At 52.1% G+C, this 21,721-nt stretch overlaps 1 protein-coding gene and 1 long non-coding RNA gene across 8 annotated transcripts in view; one reads left to right on the forward strand and one right to left on the reverse strand.

Moving 5' to 3' along the window:
* Positions 1-2,325: 2,325 nt before the first annotated feature.
* On the reverse strand, positions 2,326-15,784 carry LOC106973140 (uncharacterized). 2 transcript variants are annotated; one of them, XR_001429948.3, is made up of 5 exons: positions 13,180-15,784; positions 6,523-6,593; positions 6,292-6,340; positions 5,871-6,044; positions 2,326-2,924 (listed from the first exon to the last, which is right to left on the reverse strand). It is a non-coding gene; the product is annotated as an uncharacterized LOC106973140 (long non-coding RNA). The 2 variants fall into 2 exon arrangements; XR_003423755.2 differs by lacking the exon at positions 6,292-6,340 and having other exon boundaries at positions 13,180-15,783.
* A 242-nt stretch (positions 15,785-16,026) lies between these two features.
* The window catches only part of CTDP1 (CTD phosphatase subunit 1), a 57,116-nt gene continuing 51,421 nt past the window's right edge, over positions 16,027-21,721 (forward strand). For 2 of the 6 annotated variants that reach the window (XM_053206087.1, XM_053206090.1), the window contains exon 1: positions 16,028-16,712. In XM_053206087.1, coding sequence (XP_053062062.1) covers positions 16,408-16,712 — 305 coding nt within the window. In that variant the 5' untranslated portion in view covers positions 16,028-16,407. Of the gene's footprint in view, positions 16,713-21,721 lie in introns of all 6 variants that reach the window. The other 4 variants (XM_053206091.1, XM_053206089.1, XM_053206088.1 and 1 more) reach the window with 4 other exon arrangements.

The raw sequence follows: 21,721 nt of genomic DNA on the forward strand, positions 1-21,721 counted from the left end.
GGTCCCAGATCAGCTCACAGGGCGGGTAGCCATGTAGAGGCTGCTGGTGGCCCGGAGACCTTTCCACTTGGAGTCGGTGGGAGGGAGAGGCGTGGGACCACTGGGACAGGTTTTACTGGACTTGGAAAAAAGAGAGTGACATCTGCTTACAATATGCCATAATTCCTTTCATGGGATGAATGGAATGTGCCGGCCTCACTACCCAGAGTCGGCAGGCCTCACTACCCAGAGTCGGCAGCCCCCACAGCCCACAGAGCAGGTCCGTGGTGATGTGCAGAACGCAAGACGTGTCCCCACGCCCAGGACGGCCCTGCTGCACCACGCCAGGGGGCTTCACCTCTGCTGTCCCTAAAAGCACCAGCTCAGCTCGGCCAGCCCTCCTGTGATTCTTGAATTCCTCCTTCCTATTTAAAAAAGGGATGAAAACAAAACCCACCCATTTTGTGTCCTTGACTGTAGAGCATCAGGGTTCTTCCGGAGGAGCTGGGGCCTCGGGAGAGTCCTGCGTGATCCCGTGAGTCCTGTGCCCTGGGCTCCCCTCACTCCAAAGGCAGCCGCGGTGAGACACCCAGAATTCCCAAGTGAAGCGTCCAGGCAGGGGGAGTCTTCCTGCAGCCATAACTCCTTCCCGCCTTGTTAACTCGTAGTAAAATACACAAAATGTAAAATCTATCCCCATGACCATCGTCGGTGGCAAAAGCGTCGAGTTCCTTCACGAGGCTGCACGCCTGTCCACACCACCCGTCTCCGTTCACCTGCAGGACGGAAACTCCATCCCCACTGAACACGGCCTCCCCTCTGCTCCCCCAGCCCCTGCTTTCGGTCTCCATGATCTGATGGCTCCCGGGACCTCCTACACGTGGGACCACACAGCGTTCACCCTTCTGCTGCTGCCTCGTTTCACACAGCACGGTGCTCCAGCTTCACGTATGTTGCAGCAGGCGAAAGAACACCCTTCCATTTTAAGGTTGAATGACACTCCATTGCACGATGGACCACGTTTTGCTGTGCGCTCATCCATCACCGGACACAGGACTGTGTCCACCTTTGTGAGTAAAGCTGGCAGGAAGCGAGCATTCAAGTCTCTTCTGGAGACCCTGCTTCTGATTCCTCGGGGAATATACTCAGCCTTCACTGTATCTTGATATGTGATTTCCTATTTCTCTAAGCCACTTTTACACAAGTTTGTGAAATTTAACTCATTCATTAGTTGAGATATATTAACTGAGGAAGGAAGGGAGGGAGGGAGGAAGGGGGAAGAAGGGGCGGGCGGGAGGGAAGTTTTGCGCATCCTCGCCACCTCCCCGGGCCCAGGCCTGCATTCTGGTCTCACTTTTCCTCAGTGAGGCCCCAGCCTGGGGACAGTCCACCGTGGGCACTTCCCACAGGAGTCCTTCCTCGTGAGCCGCAGGCCGAGTTCTGGAGTCTCTCTGACGCCGCCTGGCTCTGAGATCCAGGGTCCACATCGGGAAGAATGGCTCATACCTCCAGGCTCCCCAGCACAGGGAGCCTCCTATCGCGTGTTGTCTGCGATCCTTTGAGGCATCTCCTTCATCTGTCCCCACGCTCCCCAGCTCTGCCTCCCCCCAGACACCCCCTGCCTTTGGTTTTGATGGTTTGTCCTCTCCTGGCCCACGTGACGGGTACCAGTTAGGCCCCCAGTGTTCTCGCCCGCAGGCCTCCTGCCCCCGTGTCCCCTTACAACCAGGATGCTCACGGGTGCTCTCTCAACCAGGCACTCTGGGGTGCCAGAGGCACCGCCATAACCACACTGGGTGGTGGCTGCAGACCAGGACGGCATCGGGGAGCCGGCCCAGCCGAGGCCCGTGCAGACGGCCCCGCTCCTCCCCTTCACTGGGGCTCAGGCCATCAGCTGCTCCCGGCACCCTGGACCAGCCCCCCCCAGTGGATCCCAGCCCTTCCTCAGCCCCTTCCCCGTCCCTGGGCACAGCGACAGCACACCCCTCTCGTTAAAGCCTGATTCCTCTCTTTCCCTGTGTAGTAAACTGGGTTTTGCCTTTTTCATTTGGTGGATGCTATAAATACAGGAAAACACATTTCGTCTTGCACACATAATTTTCAAAGGTCCAACTGTGCCCCCGTGTGGTGGCAGGAAAGAGCATGGACAGGGAAACCTACGGGGCAGGTCTCCCGGACCTGCGGGGTCCTCGGCAGCCAGAGAGAACCATGGACGACGGCAGGGCCATGCCAGCTTGTGTGTGAAACTCTGGTTTGGTAATGCCCCATCGTATCACCCTGTTCATTCTTTAAGACCAGATACTATGTCTGTTATCTGATTTATTCATTTATTTATGTCCTCAACAAATATTTCTCTTCTTTTTAAGTTTATTTATTTTGAGAGAGAGAGAGAGAGAGAGAGAGAGAGGGACAGAGCATGTGTGGGGGAGGAGCAGAGAGAGAGGGAGACACAATCCCAACCAAGTAGGCTCCATGCTGCCAGAACAGAGCCCGAGGTGGGGCCTGAACTCACAACCCTGGGATCATGACCTGAGCAGAAATCAAGAGTCTGACGCTCAACCGACTGAGCCACCCAGGTGCCCCCTCCCCCCAGCATGTCAAGCAGGAAATAAGGTCCCCCTTATGCACTGTGACTCTATCCCACCACAATTTGTCCTCCTGACAAAGGCAATGACTCAGTATGTGAATCCCCTCCCCCAAATCCAACTCTTTGTGACATGGAGAAGTCTACGACGTCTCGGGTTTCCCGCCAAAAAGCTGACGGTCACCATGACAGGAGCTTGAGTGTATGCGTCGTACAAGCAGGTACGCTGTGTCACTGGGTGCAGACAGTCCTGAGACGGTGGAACCCGTCCAGACAATTGTGGCGTCACAGACCAGAATCCAGATGCCTTCACTCCAGGAACCAGTTTAGTTACAGCCGCTCTGGATGTCAGCTTCCTAATCTAGAAAATGGGGTGATAAAACCTCTCAGCTCACAGGATTGTCACTAAAATGAGATCAGGCGCTGAGAGCTGAGGACTCTTCGGGCAGGGAGCGGAGGCGAGGGCGCGCCACAGAAAGAGTTTGCGGAACACTGAGCGACTCACCTACGGCGGTTTATGTCCAAACACCCGATTTCCAGGTTTCAGAGTCGTTGGCTAAGCCCGCGGGCTGCTCTCTGCCCCCGAAGAGCCTCCCCACACCCCCCACGTTCCCACTGTGCGCGGAGTGACAGGGTTAGGAACTCCAAGCACGTGCCGGGAGCCTCTAATTCTATAAAGGGCCAGCTTCCTGATTGCATTAGCAGCATGAGGAAGTTCCAAATTACTGAGGGGCCGCTCTCCCCTGCACAGCTCTCCAAGAGCACGAAATAAATCAAAGCCCTCTCGCTTCAGAGGCTGGGAGAAGAGCAAAGGAGTTGGAATCATTCCCTGCTGACCAGCAGGAGGGAGGATGATTTCTACACGTTTCTGAAAATGGAATCCCCCTTCTCCCTGCGTTTGAGGGATTTTTACCGAGGCCTCCCACAATCCTTCTCCCAGCACCGTCCCCAAACCTCAGATGCTTGAGCACCCCACGTGACGGTGGCCATGTCCACATGTCAGTTGTGCTATCGGCTATTTAATAAATGTTAATCACCTTTTAAATTATTCTGAGAGCGAGCGAGCACGTGTGCAACCTGGGAAGGGGCAGAGAGGGACAGAGAGAATCCCAAGCAGGCTCCATGATCGGCGCAGAGCCTGACCGAGGGCTCAATCTCATGACCCCGGGATCACGACCTGAGCCGAAATCAAGAGCCAAACGTTCAAACGACTGAGCCACCCGGGAGCCCCAATTATTTTTTTTAACTTAGCCTTAGCCTAAGTAAAATAAATACTACCACTGGCTTAATGTGGCTTTTTTTCTATTACATATTCAAACACATAGTAACTACGTAGTAAGTAAAAATTAAGAACGTTTGTCCAAATGCTACCTAAAGAGCCTCTTGTACAACCGAAGGATCCAGCGTAGCAACTTTGGGAAACTGTCTTGGAGAAAGTGCCTGCCCTCGGAGAAGCCTGCAGAAGCCCACCAACCTCGGTGCTCCCGGGACAGCCCCACTCGGCGCGGGGCCCGGCGGAATCTGCTGGAGGAATGTCTCCATCTGGTGGTGGTCGCCTCTCATCACACTGGGGCGTGAGCCCTGCCCCGGTGAGGGCCTGGGGGTTCCTTTGGGGAGGGGGAGGGGGAAGAAAAAGCGCCCGCGCTGGCGGTGACGGTTGCATGACTTTGTGACCGTACTAAAACCCACTGAACCCTACGCTCTGAAAGGACGAATTACACGGCACAAGTTATATCTCAGTTTTTACAAAAGAAGTCTCGTGGAAGTATCCAGTAGAGCAGAAAGAGAAAACTACCCTCACCTTCTTCTGGGATGTTAAACTGTCTACAGCATGGCGAGGGTGTCTTTATCTGTGCTTTGTCTTGTGGATATCGGGTCTATATTCCAGGGACCGGAAGTCTTAAACGTAGAAATGGATTTTTTATTTGTGTGTTTGTAAACCACATCCACAGCTCCCATTAGACACAATTTCCCCAGAGTCTTCTAGCTGACATTCTGAAAAGTTGTTTCTTTTTAAGGCTCTCGCTCTCCCTACAACGTGCTTTCAAGCGGCAAAAGCACAGATGGGAAATGTGCAGCACACGCCTTTGCTCTGGCTTCGCGGCGGACTTTGTGGGTGTGGTTAAATTATGATTTTCATTCTAAGGGGAGGCTGAGAAACGTTTGCCACTTGATGGAAACCATGTGTTAGTTAGTGCAAGACGCTACGTCAGGGGCTTTAACATGACATATCCCTCACAATTACACTTGCTAAACAGAATACCATTACAGAATCCCCACTAATGTTCTCATCACACACCAACTCCAGAACCTTCCCCTGTAACTCATAGGGGATTGATCAGTGCAATTATTTTGTAAAGGTCCTTGTCAGCGGATTCAAAATAACCAGCAACAATAATTATTATTATTTAGGATTCAAGTGTTAATTTTCCAGCTGAGATGCAGCCCCGGCCTCACACAGCTACAGGTGTGGGTACGGGGAAAACAGAGCCGCGTGCGCACAACACATTTTCGGGGAGGGAGGACACCACCAGTCTCTCTTTGTCCAGCAAGGGGGAGGGGGCACGTGATCCCACAAAAACACATTGGAAACACGGCCCTGAGATCTGGAGAGAATCTGCCACTGTCACAGCTTGTGTCTTCACGGCCCTGCTAGTTTTCCTCGTGTGTAAGCTTCAGAGAGAAAGGGCCCTCGCTGGAGAGACAGAAGCACCGGCCCCCCATCTGCCCCCAGGAGGGCTTAGCCGCCCTGCTCCAGCCCGAGCCGCGTGAGCCCCTCCGGCCCCAGTGCCTCAGCCACAGGGGACCCACACCCACAGGGACCCACGGCCCCAGGGACCCACACCTGCAGTCTAAGCGGGGCAGGTAGGAAAACGCTAGCAGCATTTGGGGACAGCCCTGACAGCCCGGGACAGGTCTCACGTCCCCCCCTCCCCTCCACAGGGGTTGGTCCTAAACACACCTCACCCCTGCAGGTCCACTAGTGTGTCAGCGAGGCTGTAACATGTGGGGCCGCCCCCACGACGTCAGCAGTGCTAAGACCCAGAGACCCCGAGCTGCGACCAAGAGAAAAGAGAGGAGGTCTGACTGCAAAGCCGGCGATCGGAGAGGAGGGGTCTCTCCCAACCACAGACACAGAAAGGGTGGTATGGGAACGTCACGGACAGCCTTGTGCCGATGAAGACAAATGGACAAGCGGCTACGAAGACACGAATGAGCCAAACGAAACCCACCGTCTTGTGTCTTTGCTGAGCATCGAAGTTCCTGTGGGGAAACCGGGGCCTCGGAAACGGGCCATGTGAATCACCCCGAGGCCGAAGCCAGCCAGAACATCACAGGAAAGCTTCACATAGCATCTCTGATGAACACTGACACAAAACCCTTCACAAAATATCAGCAAACCGAATCCAGAAGCATATAAAAAGGATTGTAAGCCATGACCAGTCGGAATTGATCCCGGGAGTGCAGACTGGGTGAGTATCTGAAAATCCATCAATCAGTAGATGCGGAAAAATATGATTGACAAAATCTAATATCTACTCATAGTTTTTTAAGGAGCAACTCTCAATAAACCAGGAAAAGACAGGAATGTCCTCAACCTGGTAAAGGACACATAAAAACAGCCTACAAGCTCCCATCACGATAGTTTTTGATAGTTTTTGAAGACTTGAGTGCCTTCCCCCCTAAAACTGTGAGCAAGGCCAGGGGGTCTGCTCCCACTACCTCACCTCTACTCAGCATTGTGTGGGGGCTTCTGTCAGAGCAATGGCCACATCCCTTCAGAGAAAGGAGGAAAGGGAGGGAATGAGAGAAAGCAGGAGAAATTAAACCATAAATATTGAAAAGAAGAAACAAAACTATTTACAGATGACCTGAGTCTATGTAGAGAAAATTCTAAGACTGCCACAAAAAAACAAAACAAACAAAAAACAACAACCAGAACTAATAAATGAGATTACCTTCACAAGACCGCAGGATACGAGATCATTCTGCAAAACAACCAATCCGATTTTCACACAGTATCAACAACCTGAAAATTAAATTAAGAAAACAATTCCATTTATAACAGCATCAAAAGTAATAAAATACTTAGCATTAAACGTAACAAAAGAAGTGCAGGATTTGTTCACTCAAGACTACAAAACGTCGCTGAGAGAAATTGCGGAAGATTTAAATAAATCAAGAGACATTCCGTGTTCACAGACGGGAAGATTCAGCATTATTTATATTTCAGTTCCCTGCAAACTGCTATAGATTTGATACAATCACGACCAAAATCCTGGCATGTTTTTTGTAGAAATTGACACAGTGATCCTATTAGAAGAGCCAAGACGATTTTGAAAAAGAACAAAGTTAGGGAATTTACACTATCGGATTTCAAACTCGCTGTAAAGCTGCGGCAGTCAAGGCCAGCTGGTGTTCGCATAAGGACAGACACGCAGGTCAGTGGGTTAGAACTTGAAATCGGGGGTGTTCATGGTCCTCGTGATAAAATGTAACACAAAACAACATCGTAAAGAGTCACTGGAGAGAGATTTCTTTCTACTAAGGACTCTGTCAACCCTGTAGTGTACCCTCATATCTACCTTGTGCTGGATTCAAAACAGAGAATGAATTGACAGGCAATGACTCCACCCCATTCTCTGTTTTGAATTACCCTAAGATGCTCATCTTGGGACCTGTTTTTTAGAAACTCTTTCCAGTGGCTGTAATGGAAACTTGGCAGTCGTGAGAGGAGAAGCAAATTAGAAGGTAATGTGTACATAAATTACATGTGGAATTCGTACAGGAAGATTATTTCCTCTAACATGACATTTAACATTTTTTATTATGAAAGTTTCCAGAACGTGTGCAAAATGATGTTCTTTACTGCTCTCGCTCTGGGCACACCTACCATTCCTCCTGCCAGAGTCTGCGGAAGTCGACCCCAGGAACCGTATTCTTTCATCTGTAAATATTTCAGCACACATCTCGAAATGATAAAGTCTTTTTAAACCAATCATCAAATAAATTAGCACTAATATCCCATAGGAATTGTTTTAATAAACAGAAAAGCCCTCTCATAAGCTGCGCGGACTAACCACATTCAGTCTATAAAGCCTAGAGTCTTCTTTTAAAAGCCTTTTTTACACCCATCTCCTGATGTAAAGTCCAACAAGTTTAATGCTTACGTTCCCCAAAATATGTACTTTTCCCACACGAGCCACGAGCTGCCTGCAAACTCTCCAGCTGGGAGAAAGGCTTACTGTCTCGTTCTAAACCCGATAAAGTGGGCCTTTGAACGAAAACCGGTGACTCAGAGCATCAGATTCACTCTAAAATATGTTTTCTCAACACCTGACTCGAAATAGTAATTAAAAAAGCTAAACCTAAGCCAGAGGGGAAGACTCAAACAGTACAAGACTTCAATGTCACGTCTGCCTGCTGTAATCAATACACCCAGTGAGAATCTGAGAGAATCTTCTAACTCTGCGGGCTGTCGCGAGACTCATAATCCCACAGATACTCCGGCGGAGCCAGCCCCAGACTTGACCGCATCTCCGTCCCCGGGAAGCACGACAGTGAAGAAAAGAAGGGGGAAGGGTCACGGCCTATTTCTGACGCCGTGATTACCTCGTTGCTCCGAAGTGCTAGGAAGTGCTCCCGGAAAGGTTCATATAAAAGGCCCCCTGGAAGATGCCACGGGGTGTGTGAGCGTGGGTCGGGACTGCGAGGGTGCGGTCCAAGAAGGGGGCGCCAATCCCGTGAGCAGGTTATGATTGGCTCACGCGCAGCAGAGTTTGTGTAAGCGTCGCATCACAGGTCGTGACACATCACACAGATAGTTTAGATATATGTTAGATATCCGTTGTTTTAACAGAACCAGTTCCCTTCCACTGGAATGTTTCTCTTTCCTAACTAACGGTTTCTTACTTGAAAAGACTGAGACACGAAACATAAGAAAACATGGTGAGCAAATAAACTGGTAAATATATGTCAAATCAAAACAAACACGGTCTATAAAATCATAACAGTGCCTAATGCGGGGACATAAGAACACAGAACCAAAATACTGGACAATTGTAGTATGTAAATCTAGAGAGGAACCGTATTTTAAGGCCGTGTATTGTTTGCAAAGAAACTGGTTGGAATCTTAGCTCCACACTTACTAAGTTAGGAACACAAAGTAAAATTTCAATGGTGATAAACAAAAGAATAAAAGTGGAGTAAGAAAAAATAAATAAAGATAGGAAAGCAGATTTCAATATATCACCAAAGGGGAAAAGAGATGATAGAGGAGAAAATACACCCATAGGAACATGAGGTTAAATATAAGCATGCTGGACTGAGCAGCTAAAAGATAGAGATTATGAGACTAAGTCATAAAAGTCTAAGCCAGACTGCGTTTATAAGATAAATATGTAAACTTAAGGTATACAAACGCTACCAGTAACAGAATATGCCAGGCAAGCATTTTTTAAAAGAAAGTTACGACCATCGTAGTACTTCAAACAAAATATGTTTTAAGACATAAGCCTTGGGGCGCCGGGGGGGCTCAGTCAGTTAAGCGTCCGACTTCGGCTCAGGTCATGATCTCACGGTTTGTGAGTTCGAGCCCCGCGTGGGGCTCTGTGCTGACAGCTCAGAGCCTGGAGCCTGCTTCGGATTCTGTGTCTCCCTCTCTCTCTGCCCCTCTCCAGCTCATACTCTGCTCTCTCTCTCAAAAACAAATAAACATTAAAAAAAGTGTTTTTAATAAAAAAAAAAATGATAAGCATCACTCAGGGTACAGAGGGCTCCACACAATGAAAAAGGTTCATTTCATCAAGGATATAAAAATTCTGAATGTGAATTCCTCTAGTAACAGCCTCCCCCCACTCGCTCTACGTGCGCGCACACACACACACACACGAACACAAACACACACACCACACACACATGCAGGTAACAAAACTCCAGGGAGAAACTGGCAAATTCACAACCATCCAAGAGATTTCAACTTATCTTTCTCAACCACGGCTTAGTCGATCAGAAAAATATGTAAGCCTAGGAGATTTGACGGACACATTCAACAAGCCCGATTTACTGGGTAGATATGGAACCCTGCATCAAATAAGGAGAGGATACACACTCTTTGAAAGCACATATTAACCCTATATTGGAATTATGCCAATAGCCTTAAATTTCAAAAAAGTAGTATCATTCAGAGTATTGTATTTAACCCTAATGAGGTTAATTTAAGTCAACAATAAAAAGATGGAGAAAAGTCCCCAAGTCAGGCTCTGCACTGACAGCATGGAGCCTGCTTGGGATTCTCTGTCTCTGTCTCTGTCTGTCTCTCTCTCTCTCTCTCTCTCTCTCTCCCTCTCTCGCTCTGCCCCTCCCCCACTTGCACTCAGGCTGTCTCTCAAAATAAATAAACTTTTTTTAATGTGCGAGTCGTATATGGGGAAAATTATAAAAATCTCACTGAAAGACATTAAAGACAGGCTAGATAAATGGAGTGATTAACTGTGTTTGTGGACGGGACGACTCAAGTCACAAAGATGTCACTTCACCCCAAATTGACTTATAGATTCCATGCAGTTCTGATCAAAACGCTACCAGGTTTTGCCAATAAACCCGACACAATAATTCTAAAATTTACAAAACAACGAAGGCCCAGAATATCCACAAAGCTTGTGAAGAAACTTCCCAGATACCACGACTTACCGCGAAAGCGACAGCAATTGGCCCAGTGCAACCATGAACCAGAAGAGATCACCTAAAACAGGCTCGTGCATCTATGGGGACCTGCCGAACCTCAGATGCATCACAGAAACAAGACAGAATGTCCAAGGCAGGTTTGCGCACTTAATGGGGGCCTACCGTATGCCAGAGACGCATCACAGATCAGGAGCGTGGGGTAAGTTCTCCCGTACGTGGGGCTGGAACGACTGGTCACCTCATGGGAAAGAAGTCTCATCACCCACCTTACACTACATACAAACATCCACTTCTTATTTAAGGACCTAACTGTGGAAAGCAAAGATTTACAGATTTTTAGAAGTTAAAAAGGAAGCTATCTTTATGATCCCAAGCTGGGCAATACATTTCTAAAATTAAGAAATTCTGTTCATCAAAAGATTTCATAAAGGAAATAAAAAAGACAAGCCAGGGGCGCCTGGGTGGCTCAGTCGGTTAAGCACCCGACTTCGGCTCAGGTCATGATCTCACAGCTCGTGAGCTCGAGCTCCGCGTCCGGCTCTGTGCTGACAGCTCAGAGCCTGGAGCTGCTTCGGATTCTGTCTCTCTCTCTCTCTCTCTCTTTCTGCCCCTCCCCTGCTCACACTGTCTCTCTCTCTCAAAAAGAAACATTTTTAAAAATTTTTTTAAAAGACAAGCCAAACATTGGTCGATGATGTGGGTAACATATAAACAACAAAGGTGTTCGGAAGCCATACGGAACTATACAAATCCATAAGAAAACAAACAACCCAATAGACAAGTGATCGAGAAGCACGGATAGGCATTGCAGACAAAAGGCCAGTAAACAGTAGGAAAAATGACTTAGCCCGAGTGGCTACTGGAAGAATTCAAGCTAACCCGCACGTTACTGCATGGGATCATGTTACAATTTTGGTCGTCACACAGACCATCACCCAGATTGGCAGAGAGTAGGAAGCGTGGCACAGAGCTGCCGAGGGCGTGGTGGGCGTGCACGCTGAGGCAGCCGCTGCAGGGAAGGGGCTGGGGTTGCCCCCTATCTGCATCATCTATCCTGGGATTCAGCAGCTTCACCCTCGGACACTAGCTCAGAGGCACCAGGAAGCATGCAGCACTTTTCCTACGAATCCAAAACAGCCCCAGTGTCCAAGAGAATGCTAAATACATCCTGTCACACCCCCACAGTGAGCTGTCATAGAGAAGTCACAGTGAACAAACTATAACCACATAAAGCAATGTGGATGAACTCTGGATGCGTTATGATGAATGAGAAAGCCATTCACAAAGGAAGCAACAACCTACGTATGTGATGCATGTTTGCAAACCACGAGAGCGAGCATAACCGCATCCACACGCACACACGCGGTAAAACCCCGCATAAAGGAAGCGTGACAAACAGCACATCGAGGGAATTGGGGTGGGATGGGATTGACGGGAGCACAGGCAGCCGTAACGATATTCATAATGCTGTAGATTTAGGTTGGCCTCATTGTAGGATTACACGTAGATTTTGGAATCCACTCACTTCACTAATTTGTAATGGGGGGCAAAAGAACGAAGGAAGGGATCCAAGTAAAGGCTATTAGATGTTAGCACTGGGTAGGAAGTATCTCTGATGCCCGCCTGCGCTCCCTGGCCCCCACTCCTGTCTGTGAGACAGAAAGACCGCAGCAGCCGGCCAGCTCCCTCCCTGCGGGCGACATCAGCCCGGATCTCACTGGAACTCGCCACAGCCCCGGACCCCACTGGCCGCTCCCTGCCGGTCGCTCCCTTCTCTGCCTACATCGCTGTGGCCACCTTTCCCGCACGAGAAACGCTGCCCTTAGTGCCATCTTCACTGCCGGGTGTCCCCAGGAATCTGCACCCCCAGCCCCGCTGTCCCACCCGCTGGCGGCCTCTACCACGTGTCCGCGCAGCTCAGACCTGACAGACGCCGAGGGAGCTCATGGTCTCCCTTCCCGGTTAATGCGTCTTCTTCCAGGGGCCAGTTTGGTCTCCTCCTTCTCACTAATGTGCCCAGCGAGCGACAAGACCTGGTGGTTGTGACTCATTGAGTCTCCCTGCGACCGCTGCCATCCGTCGAGATGGCCCAGGCGTGGGGTCTCTACCTCCAGGCTCACTCTGCCCTCAGCGGCCGGCAGTGCCGAAGCCCTAAGCACGGATCACAGAAGCTCGCACGTTCGCTCAAAAACACACAGTAACGACCCCCGGCCCGCAAAGGTGGTTCTCAAACCTTGCCGCGCGTCGGAACAACCCGGTGAGCAAAACTCCTGGCCTCGGGTCCCCTCCAAAACCCAAGTCAGAATTTTGACCGGTGACGTCAGCAACTTTTAAACATCCTAGTCCTGTTCCCATTTTTGTCACAAAGCGTTCCATTAAGGGTTCCCCCCAGAGCCCCCACCGTGACGGTCCTCGTGCCTCGTCCCGTTTCCCCGCTTCCTGTTAGAAACCCATTCGTGGCCTTCCAGTGGGGGTGAGGTAGGCAGAAACCAGCCATCGCTCCTGTTGCAAGAATATGGGGGAAATGGGCAACTTTGCGAACACGGTGTCTTAAAAGACACCGGAAAGTTCTAGAAACTAAGAGGGCCGAAAGGGAGGAAATCCCGAAGAGGGAAGAGCCGCTCTTCAGCACACTGTCATCGCGGCCCCTTCCGTCCGTGAGGCAGTTGGCGAGTCTGGCCCACGTCTGAGAAGGTGGAGACACAGAAGGGAAGATACTCAAGGGGTCGGGGCGGGGGTGCTGATGCGATTGACCAGAAACAAAGGAGCCCCAAATACAGGGCATCTGCTTGGTGCTGGGGAAGCATGCGCGTCCTGGCCGTGTGGCCAGGCTTGCAAGAACGCGGGAGACCTCCTGCAGTTGTGGTAACTGCGACTAAACGACCCCTCACGAACAAGAAGGGCCTACGAGAGCACGCGGCACGTCTCACCTCGGAGATACTCCGAACCCAGAAGCGGACTGAGCCGGACCTCGGCCTCCACCTGCCCCAGATCAGGCTGACTGCGATCAGGCGACCAGCCCCTCACCCCGTGTGCCTACGGGAGAAAGGCTGTTCTAGCTCTGTGCTTTTTGGATACACAGCGTCCGGTACACCAGTGAAAACAATCCTGGGCGCCGTGTGATGTGTTTTTGTAGAAGCCCCACGGAGAGCACCAGGCCCGTCAGACCTACGCAGGAGGCTGGGGGGCCCACGAAGTGAGTCCCGGGGATCTCCTTGAGATAGCACCTGGAACACTGCAGGTTGACCTCCTGAGGCTGCTAGGACTGGGTACATCTGGGGAGGGCGGGGACTGGAGAACTCGCAATTGCCAGACCCCGAAAAAGCACATTTCCGTGACAGCTGGAGTGGCCCGAGGACGGTGAGGAGGCAGGGTCGCTTCCTTTCATCAGCAATCGGAAAAATATAAAAATGCCACCACTGCAAGGTACGTATGATGAAGTCCACACCGTGTGTGGCTCTTGTCCTGCACAGTAGGGTTGGGTAGAGCCGGCAGCCCCTCATGGCAACAATATGAGAAACGTGTTGGTATTTTCTAAGGACCAGGATCAAAGTCATGTTAGTAGAAAATGTACGCTTTCACCCCAAGGCTAGACTGTATTAATTCTAGAAAAATGATACCTTTTAGTGAGGTGTATCTGCTTCTCGGATAACCAGAGAAAAAACCACAATAGCTCTATCTTGCTGAGGAGTGTGGCTTCCTTCAACACCTGACCACGACTGAGGACTCAGGAGCTTTGAAAGAAGCTTCTAGAGACCACTAGCAGGATCAGAGGTGGGGACCAAGGAGAAAGTACTGACATAGAACACCCTCTTTAAAAGTTCTGGAGTCCATGAGGCCTTTTATAACACTCAGAAAAAGTGGCAATAGTTCTATATATGTTACAGGTCTACTCATATTTTCTATTTCTTCTTCAAGTTCTGTATTTTGGTTTTTCCAGAACTTTATCCATTTCACTTAAATTATCAAGTCTGTTGGCACAGTTTTTATATTTTTCCCTTATTATCATTTTAATCTCGCCAAGTCAGTAGTGCTCTTTTCACTTTCCTGATTTCGGTAATTAGAGTTTTCCTCTTTTTTTTTTTAACCTGGTCAATGCAGCTAAAGTTTTGTTGTGTGTTAATCTTTTCAAAAAACCAACTTTTGGTTTTGTTAAGTTTTTCCCCACTGCTTTTCTGTTTTCTATTTATTCCTGCCCTAATCAATATTTTTGTTTCTGCTTTTTTAGTTTGCTTTTCTCATTTCTTATGGCCAAAGGCTAGATTCCAGATTATCTTTTTTTTAATATGGGGTTTTTGTCATAAATTTCCCTCTAAGCGCTGCATTATCAGGCAGCACACAAGCTTTAGTATAGGTTTTTATTTTCATTCACAAGCATCTTATTTCTCATGATTCTCTCCTTGCCCCGTTAGTTACCGAAGACCGCTGCTTAACGTCCACACAACTGTGACTTTCCCCGGTTTCCTTCTGTTGCTGATTTCTAACTTAGTTCTCTAGAGTGCAAGATGGCGTCACTCATGCCAGGTTGTGATACAATCAGGAAAGCAGCCGAGAGCAGAGCTCACCCAAACCAGCACGGACTGGCAGAACTAAGGCCTGAGAACCCACAAGGCCATGAAACCTGGAAGAACCAGGCGCCGAGAAACACAAGAACCGGAGGAGGTCTGGAAAGACCTAAGGCTGATTAAATTCCTGTGAAAAGTAGGAGTTCCGCAACCAACCTCCAGATTCTCCAGACGCTGGCGCTCCCCCCACCCCCCGCGCCCAAATAAAACCGACGTCTGAGGGCTTGAGCGCTGCCCCGGGATGCTCCATGGCTCTCGGCCCCATGGCTCTCCGAACGGAGGGGATGCTTGCTCCGCTCGAAGAGTGAGCGGCGTGCGTGAACCGCTGACGCATTTCGAACCAGACCCAGGCTTCATCTCAACCGGCTTTGCAGTTGGCGCATAAACTTCTTATCCCTTGTTCTCTTTTGTCACTTTACGTGACTTGAAGGAAGCCAAGTTCAACGTGTAACGCAACGTCACTGAGCTTAGAATCCTGAACCTGCTTTACAATGGCTACCACTGCTTTACGACTGAGCAAAGCTGACTTTGCAAAGACACAACTCCTGTCCGCGCCTTTACAGCGCGCTCCTGACAACGTTCGTTGGGGTTGGAGAACGAGCGTGGTCTGATTGCAGTCCTTTTACGTGTCCTGAGCACTGTGCTACGTCCTAGCACACAGAGTGCCCTGGGGAAGGGATGCCGCTACTCGGAGCGAGTGGTGCCCAGGTACCGGCTGGGTCCCGCGGCCGCGCGCTCTCCCTCTCGCTCTCCCTCCCCTCCGCCGCGGCTGCCTGGCTCCTCTGTCCTCTGCCGCCCCACGCGCGAGGGGGCCCAGCTGGCGGGGTCCGCCCACGCGCGGACACCGGCCAGGTGGCACCCAACCCGCGCCTTCAACCCCGCATTTCGGCAACGACCTGGGCGGGGCGCCCACCGCCCTCTGACCCCGGGTGGCGAACAGCATGCCGGGCCCGCAGCGCCCGGATATCTGCGTTGCTTGCCGGGACTCGCAGTCTCCAAAAGGGTCCTCGGCACGTGACTGGGCTGCGGGGAGCAGCCCGCGCTGCATGCTGGGACTCATAGTTTAACGACCCTGGGCCTCCGCGCACCAAGGGAGTTCTGGGACCCGGCGGGGGGGAAGGCGCGCGGCATGCCGGGATCCAGCGCGCGCCGGGAGGGGTGGAGATTCGCAGTGCATGCCGGGGTTTCTGGGCAGCGGTGCGCGCTGCACGCCGGGACCCGCAGGCCCACGCCGCCGGGGCACATGGGGCGAGGCCGCGCTGTTCCCGCCGGGCCGGGCCAACAACCTGTTTCGGCCCCGGACGCGGCCGGCATCCGCGGCCGGCGCATCCGCTTCTCCGGGCTGCGCGTAGGCGTGTGTTTACACACGGGCCCCGCGGCGCACGCACGTAGCGTCACGCGACGTCAGACGCTGTCCCGGAAGTTGGCGCGGGCCGGGCGGCGGGTGGAAGCCGGTGCCGGAGCGCGAATTGCAGCGCCGTCGCCTTCACTGCCTGGGCCGGGGTCGCCAGCCCGCCCGCCCGTCCGCGATGGGGACCGGGCCCTGAGCGCCCCGCCCGGCCTCCCTTTCCACAGCGACCCCGCCCGGCCGCGATGGAGGCGCCTTCAGCGGGCCCCCTTCCCGCCGAGGGCGGCCCGCCGGTGGCCGTGGCCGAGGTGCGCTGCCCGGGCCCCGGGCCGCTGCGCCTGCTCGAGTGGAAGGTGGCGGCGGGCGCGGCCGTGCGTATCGGCTCCGTGCTGGCCGTGTGTGAGGCCGCCGCTTCCGCGCCGCCCGCCGGTCCCGCCCCTGCCCGCGCTGGCTCCGGGGGCTGTGTGCGAGCTGAGCGAAGGCTGAGGTCCGAGCGCGCCGGCGTGGTGCGGGAGCTGTGCGCGCAGCCGGGCCAGGTGGTGGCCCCCGGGTGAGTGGGGTCGGAGGAGCGGGATCTGGAGGGGTCCTGGGCCGGGCACTGGGCAGGAAGGGGTCCCCGGTGCCGAAGCTAGAGGGACAGCTCGGGGAGAACTTTAGTGGGTGGGTCACACCGCAGTTGTGCATCTGCGTGTCTTTCTAAAGCAGGACGATAGTCACTACTTGTGGGGATTTAACCGTTCCGAAGCGTGACTTAAAACGTTTTAGCTGCTAAAATTGCAGTTTTAGGAAGTAGGCGTATTCTGTTCTGTGGTAGGTGCCCCCCCCCCCCCCCCCCCGCAGGACTCCGCGTCTGTAGGTTAACTGCCCAGAGAGCACGGGACGATCAGGCACGCTCCACGCTGGTCATCGCAGTGTAAACGGCTGGGGGTGGGGTGCACATCCTTAGCTTCTCGTAAACTTTGAGAAACGCGGTTGTAAAGCCGGGTGCAGTTCTGCATCATAGCTCAGGGGGGTGCAGCCGCAGCCCAATTAGTTTAGGGTAACAAAATAGTACGTATGCTAGTACGCTTTCCTCGGATAGACTCTAGCTGTTGGTTATCTCCGTTTTAATCACACAAAGGGACCTTTCTCTTTTTAGGGGGCGAACCTGTCCACCCACACCTCGAGCGACTTTACCCGTGTTGTGCTCTGAGATTGGGCTGGTGTGTGGGTATGGTGTGTACATACACATGACTCATGCGGTTGTTTTTATTGTCTGGAACAGAAACCGGGGCAGGTGACCATTCCTGCTTCCTGCTGTAGTGGTTGGCTCACAGCTTCCTTCTGCGAGGGCCACAGGACATCTCAGGCGCTGGTCCCCTTGGGCACGGTCTGGCCCTCTAGTTGTGCCGTGTGCTCTGGTCTCTGCCCCTCTCCTTGTGGCTTGCACTGCCTGGGCATCTGTTGAGAATCTGCTCCCCTTCCATAGGACGGGCTAGGACTGGCCTCCATCCCGACCCCAGGGGCCTCCTGTGTGTACTTCTCCCCACTCGTTGTTTGGGGACGGCACTCTGGTCCTTGGCCTATGGGTTAGGTGCCCGCGCCTGCCCAGTGAGCATGGACAGGATGGGATGGGAGCTGCCTCGGGGCTGCACCCTCCCTGGAGCCGTCTGGCCGGCCTCCTCTGGAAGGGAGGCGCTCACTGGGCTGCGTGTATATGGCACACTGTGGTTTGCTGTGCTCATTACTTTGAAGTCAGAGTTCACCTGACCGCCGCTTGGGCGTATAAACTCATGAGCCCGTAGGTGTGGAGGTGAAGCCCAGTGCTGGTGTAGAAGGCTGTGTAGAAAGTTCCTGAGGTGAAGGGCTCTTCGTGTCCTGGTCTTCCTCTGGTTATACAAAGAGGGCCACTGAGGCCCAGACAGGTCAGGCCCTGGTCTTTCTGTTCCTCCCATTGTACACAAAAGGCCATTAGGGCCCAGGCGGGCCGGGGACTAGTCAGTGAGAAGCTCCATGTGTAATGCTTTGATCCCATCAGCCAGACTAGCAAATCAGAGTAACCCAGCACGTTAATCTCACCAGTCAGCAAAGAAACGTACCTGATGACAAGTTCTCAGTAGGGAGTTTTTCTTGTGTGTTTTTGGCATTTGAGGTTTAGGGTGTCTTACTGCCGTGGTTCATCGTAAGGCTCTTTGCGGACCCGATGACAGTGTTGCTCCTGGCGCTCAGGGGTGAGTGGGCACAGGTGAGGCACCGGCACAGCCAGGCTCACCTGCTCGACGTTGTCCTTGTTTTCATCCTCGCTGGCGTCAGCAGGGTTCGTCCCATCCACGTCCGTGGTTATTCTCAGGCAGCGAACAGTCAGTTCCAGGAACTTAGAAATAGTGCTTCTGGGTGTGCCTGAATTCATCACTAGATTATCGTTTTGGCCGGTAGTAGGAGGAACGTTTTTGTGCTTGCTGTCAGGTAGAGGTAGGAACCGAATCCTTTCTTCTCAGATAGGGAGGGTGCTGGGGTCCCCAGGGGCTTTGGCACACCCAGCACGCTGCCTTGTCGAGGCTTCACGTTTACATCCTCCTCCCTGCCGCTCTCTCCTTAGGCCACGTTTCATCCTGGGGGTGCCAGTGTGGGGAGGGAGACAGAATGAGAGTACACATCTGTCTTTGTAACTTTCACATGGATCACAATTATTTTGATTTGAAAACATTAGGACAAGCCGCTGTCAGAAATTCAGTCTATTAATTGTTACTTTACCTAACGTCCTTCTTTTCAACCTGTTTCCTTTTATGTTCATTGTCACTCACTGGGAGGTGTTGAAGTCTGCAGAGGAAGATGTGTGAAATACTCAGGGAACAAGTCTGGTGGTGGGGCAGGACCAACAGGGGGAGACCGGGGTGGGGGGTGGGGAGGGGGCTGTTGCTTTGTAAGACCGGAAGCAGTTACGTTTGCTGGCATGCTGCTTTGAAGACCTTGGTGGCCCTCTGAGGGGCGGACTGGAGACGACGCTGAAATTCTGTGAGTCCTTCCCAGCCTGTTGAGCCCAGCGGTACAGGGGAGCATTTGCTTTTGAAACACGTTAGAGGAATGGAGTTTTGTCTAATAAATCGTGGTCGACCCACTGGAAGCTCATACAGTTTTAAGAGAATTCTAGAAAGAATTCCTCGCGGAACCTGAGTGGCTGACTCTGGGTTGCCGCGGGCACTGAGAATGGATAGTCTTCCTGTTTTGGTTTCTTCGGATGCTGTGGGTTCTGTCTCTTCCAACCGCACGCTCCGTCGCCAGGCCACAGGTGGCCGAGGTTCTGTGAGGTAGCTGTGTCCCCGCTCTGACTTCAGCGTGCGCCCAGCCTGAACGACAGCGGGGTGACGCTGTGGCCACCACCGCCGCTCCGCCTCGTCGCCGGCACCTCCCCCGCTCCTGCGGTATTCACCATCAAAGCAAGGGTACTCTTGCTTCTTTTTGGACGTAATTCCAGACCTAGAGAAAAGGTGCGAGGATGGTGCCAGGAATTCTCCAGGTGTCACGCGGCTCTCCCACAGGTCAGGGCGCTGCCACAGCTGCTCACCCTTCTTCCTCACACGCGGTATCTTCCTCAAGTTGAGGACGTTGCAGATGTCTCCTCAGAGTAACATTTTCTTACCTAACCACGGTGCGGCGGCCAGAATCAGAAATAACATCCATGCCGGGCTATTTTCTGCTCTTTGGATTCCCCTGACGGGCCAGTAATGTCCTTGGAAACGAAAGAACACAGGTCCTGTGTCAGGCTCCGCCGTCTGAGCTCCTGGATCTCTGGCCTCGAGGGGTTCTTCTGTCTGGTCCTCCGTTTTCTTCTCGTCGGCTGGTGGTTTTGCAGACCGACTCCGTTCCGATCGCCGTGTGCATTTGGGCAGGCTTGCCTGGGTACCTGTGCGTGTCGGGCGACAGGTAGCCTCGGTCTGTCCCGTTCTGGTTTGTTCCGGTGAAATGTTACTAATTTTCCTGTCGTAATCGTTCAGCATCTTGTGAGAAATACTTTATTACTCGGTAAATATCGTAAGTTCTCTCATCAAATGGCCGCCCATCATTTTTGGCATCTTGAGGACTCTTGTCTGAATTTCCTGTTTTTTACCAGGATTGTCCAGTGGTGATGTTCTCAAGCCTTTCGTCGTTCCTTCTCCATTTCTGGTTGGCTTTCTACTGTAAGAACCCTTAATTTAATAGCGTAGACTCTGGGATTCTTGTTTTATTCAATGGGTCGTAGTCCATTACTACCATTTTTTTCTCAGTGCTCCGATTGTCCCAGGTTTGGCCAGCGGGAGCCCCTCACGCTGACTCCTCTGGTGAGGCCCTTGGGTCGGCGCGTGGCCGTGTTTTCTGACACAAATGGTATTTAGGCTCCTGCTCCCCAGCTCTGGAATCACCCCATTCTCCAAGAAATTGTGCTTCCTTTTAATGGAGACTGACATTTGGGAACCGAGATCCGGGCGCACAAGTGACGTTTTGCCCATCGCGCTTGTGTGCTGAGCTCCGTGTTTAGAGCTTGGCGGAGGGCTGTGAGCCGCCCTGGCCTGTCGCAGGAAGACGGAAGGTGAGACCCAGCCTGCGATAGCGCTGGCTCCGCCAGCAGAGAGTCAGGGTGCCCGGCTTCCTCACACTGTGCTCTTCCTGTGCCCTCGGACCTTCCCATCAGACCGGACACAAAAGCTGATGCGTGCAAAAATTTCAGGAAGAATTCGATATTTGTGTATTTTGGGAAAAATTACTTCTTTAGGTATCGCGTCGTGATTTTCCTATGGATTTTTTTCAAGGACAGACCAGGAAAGTTAGCATTTACTGGTGACTGACTTGACATTCTGGGGCTGGTCTCCCGGGTGAAGTGTTTTCTCCAGAGGTCACAGCATGCCCCTCCCTGCAGGGTGTGGTGGTGTTGGCTCTCTGTTGGGTTGAGGGTAGAAACAGTAGGGTCACTGCCTGCCTTTCATCCCTCTCGCATCAGTATCTGCAGATGAAATCATGTACGGAAAAAGGGCATTACTGTTACCTCTTAAAAATACTCTTTCCTTCTCTCTTGGCCATCCGTTACTTTTTTTGAGAATCCTTTTAGCCCTTGTAAAGATGCAGAAGTCGTCCACCGATAATGTTGAGCTCCGCTCTGACCCCGCAAGACCGTTCTGAATGACCTTTTAATTCAGACAGAAGATAGGGTCTCTTTACCCTCCTTTTAATTTAGACGAGATGTGTCCGAGCTGCTGTCCCCTGGGCCACATGTGAGTGTTGGTGTGGCCGAATGGGAAAGGGGTGGGGGACAGACAGCTTGTTGCCTTGGCCACACGTCTCCGTCCTTTGTGACAGTCACAAGTCGTCATGTGCTGCACTCGGGCACATGTGCTGTTTGTGCAGTGTGTGTGTGTCCCGTGTGGTCCAGTCCGGTGCGCAGCTTCCTGCTCTCCTTCCTGGGCTGCAGCAAACTCCAGAAGCTGGTCTTGAGGGGCACAGCACCAGCGGGGGTGGCTCGGCGGCCACACACGGCATCTTTTTACCTTATCCTTGGTCCACGTTTGCCGCAACGTCTTTGCGAAGACACGTGGCTCCTCCCTTGTG

This window comes from Acinonyx jubatus, chromosome D3 (assembly GCF_027475565.1).
Source record: "Acinonyx jubatus isolate Ajub_Pintada_27869175 chromosome D3, VMU_Ajub_asm_v1.0, whole genome shotgun sequence".
Lineage (NCBI taxonomy): Eukaryota > Metazoa > Chordata > Mammalia > Carnivora > Felidae > Acinonyx > Acinonyx jubatus.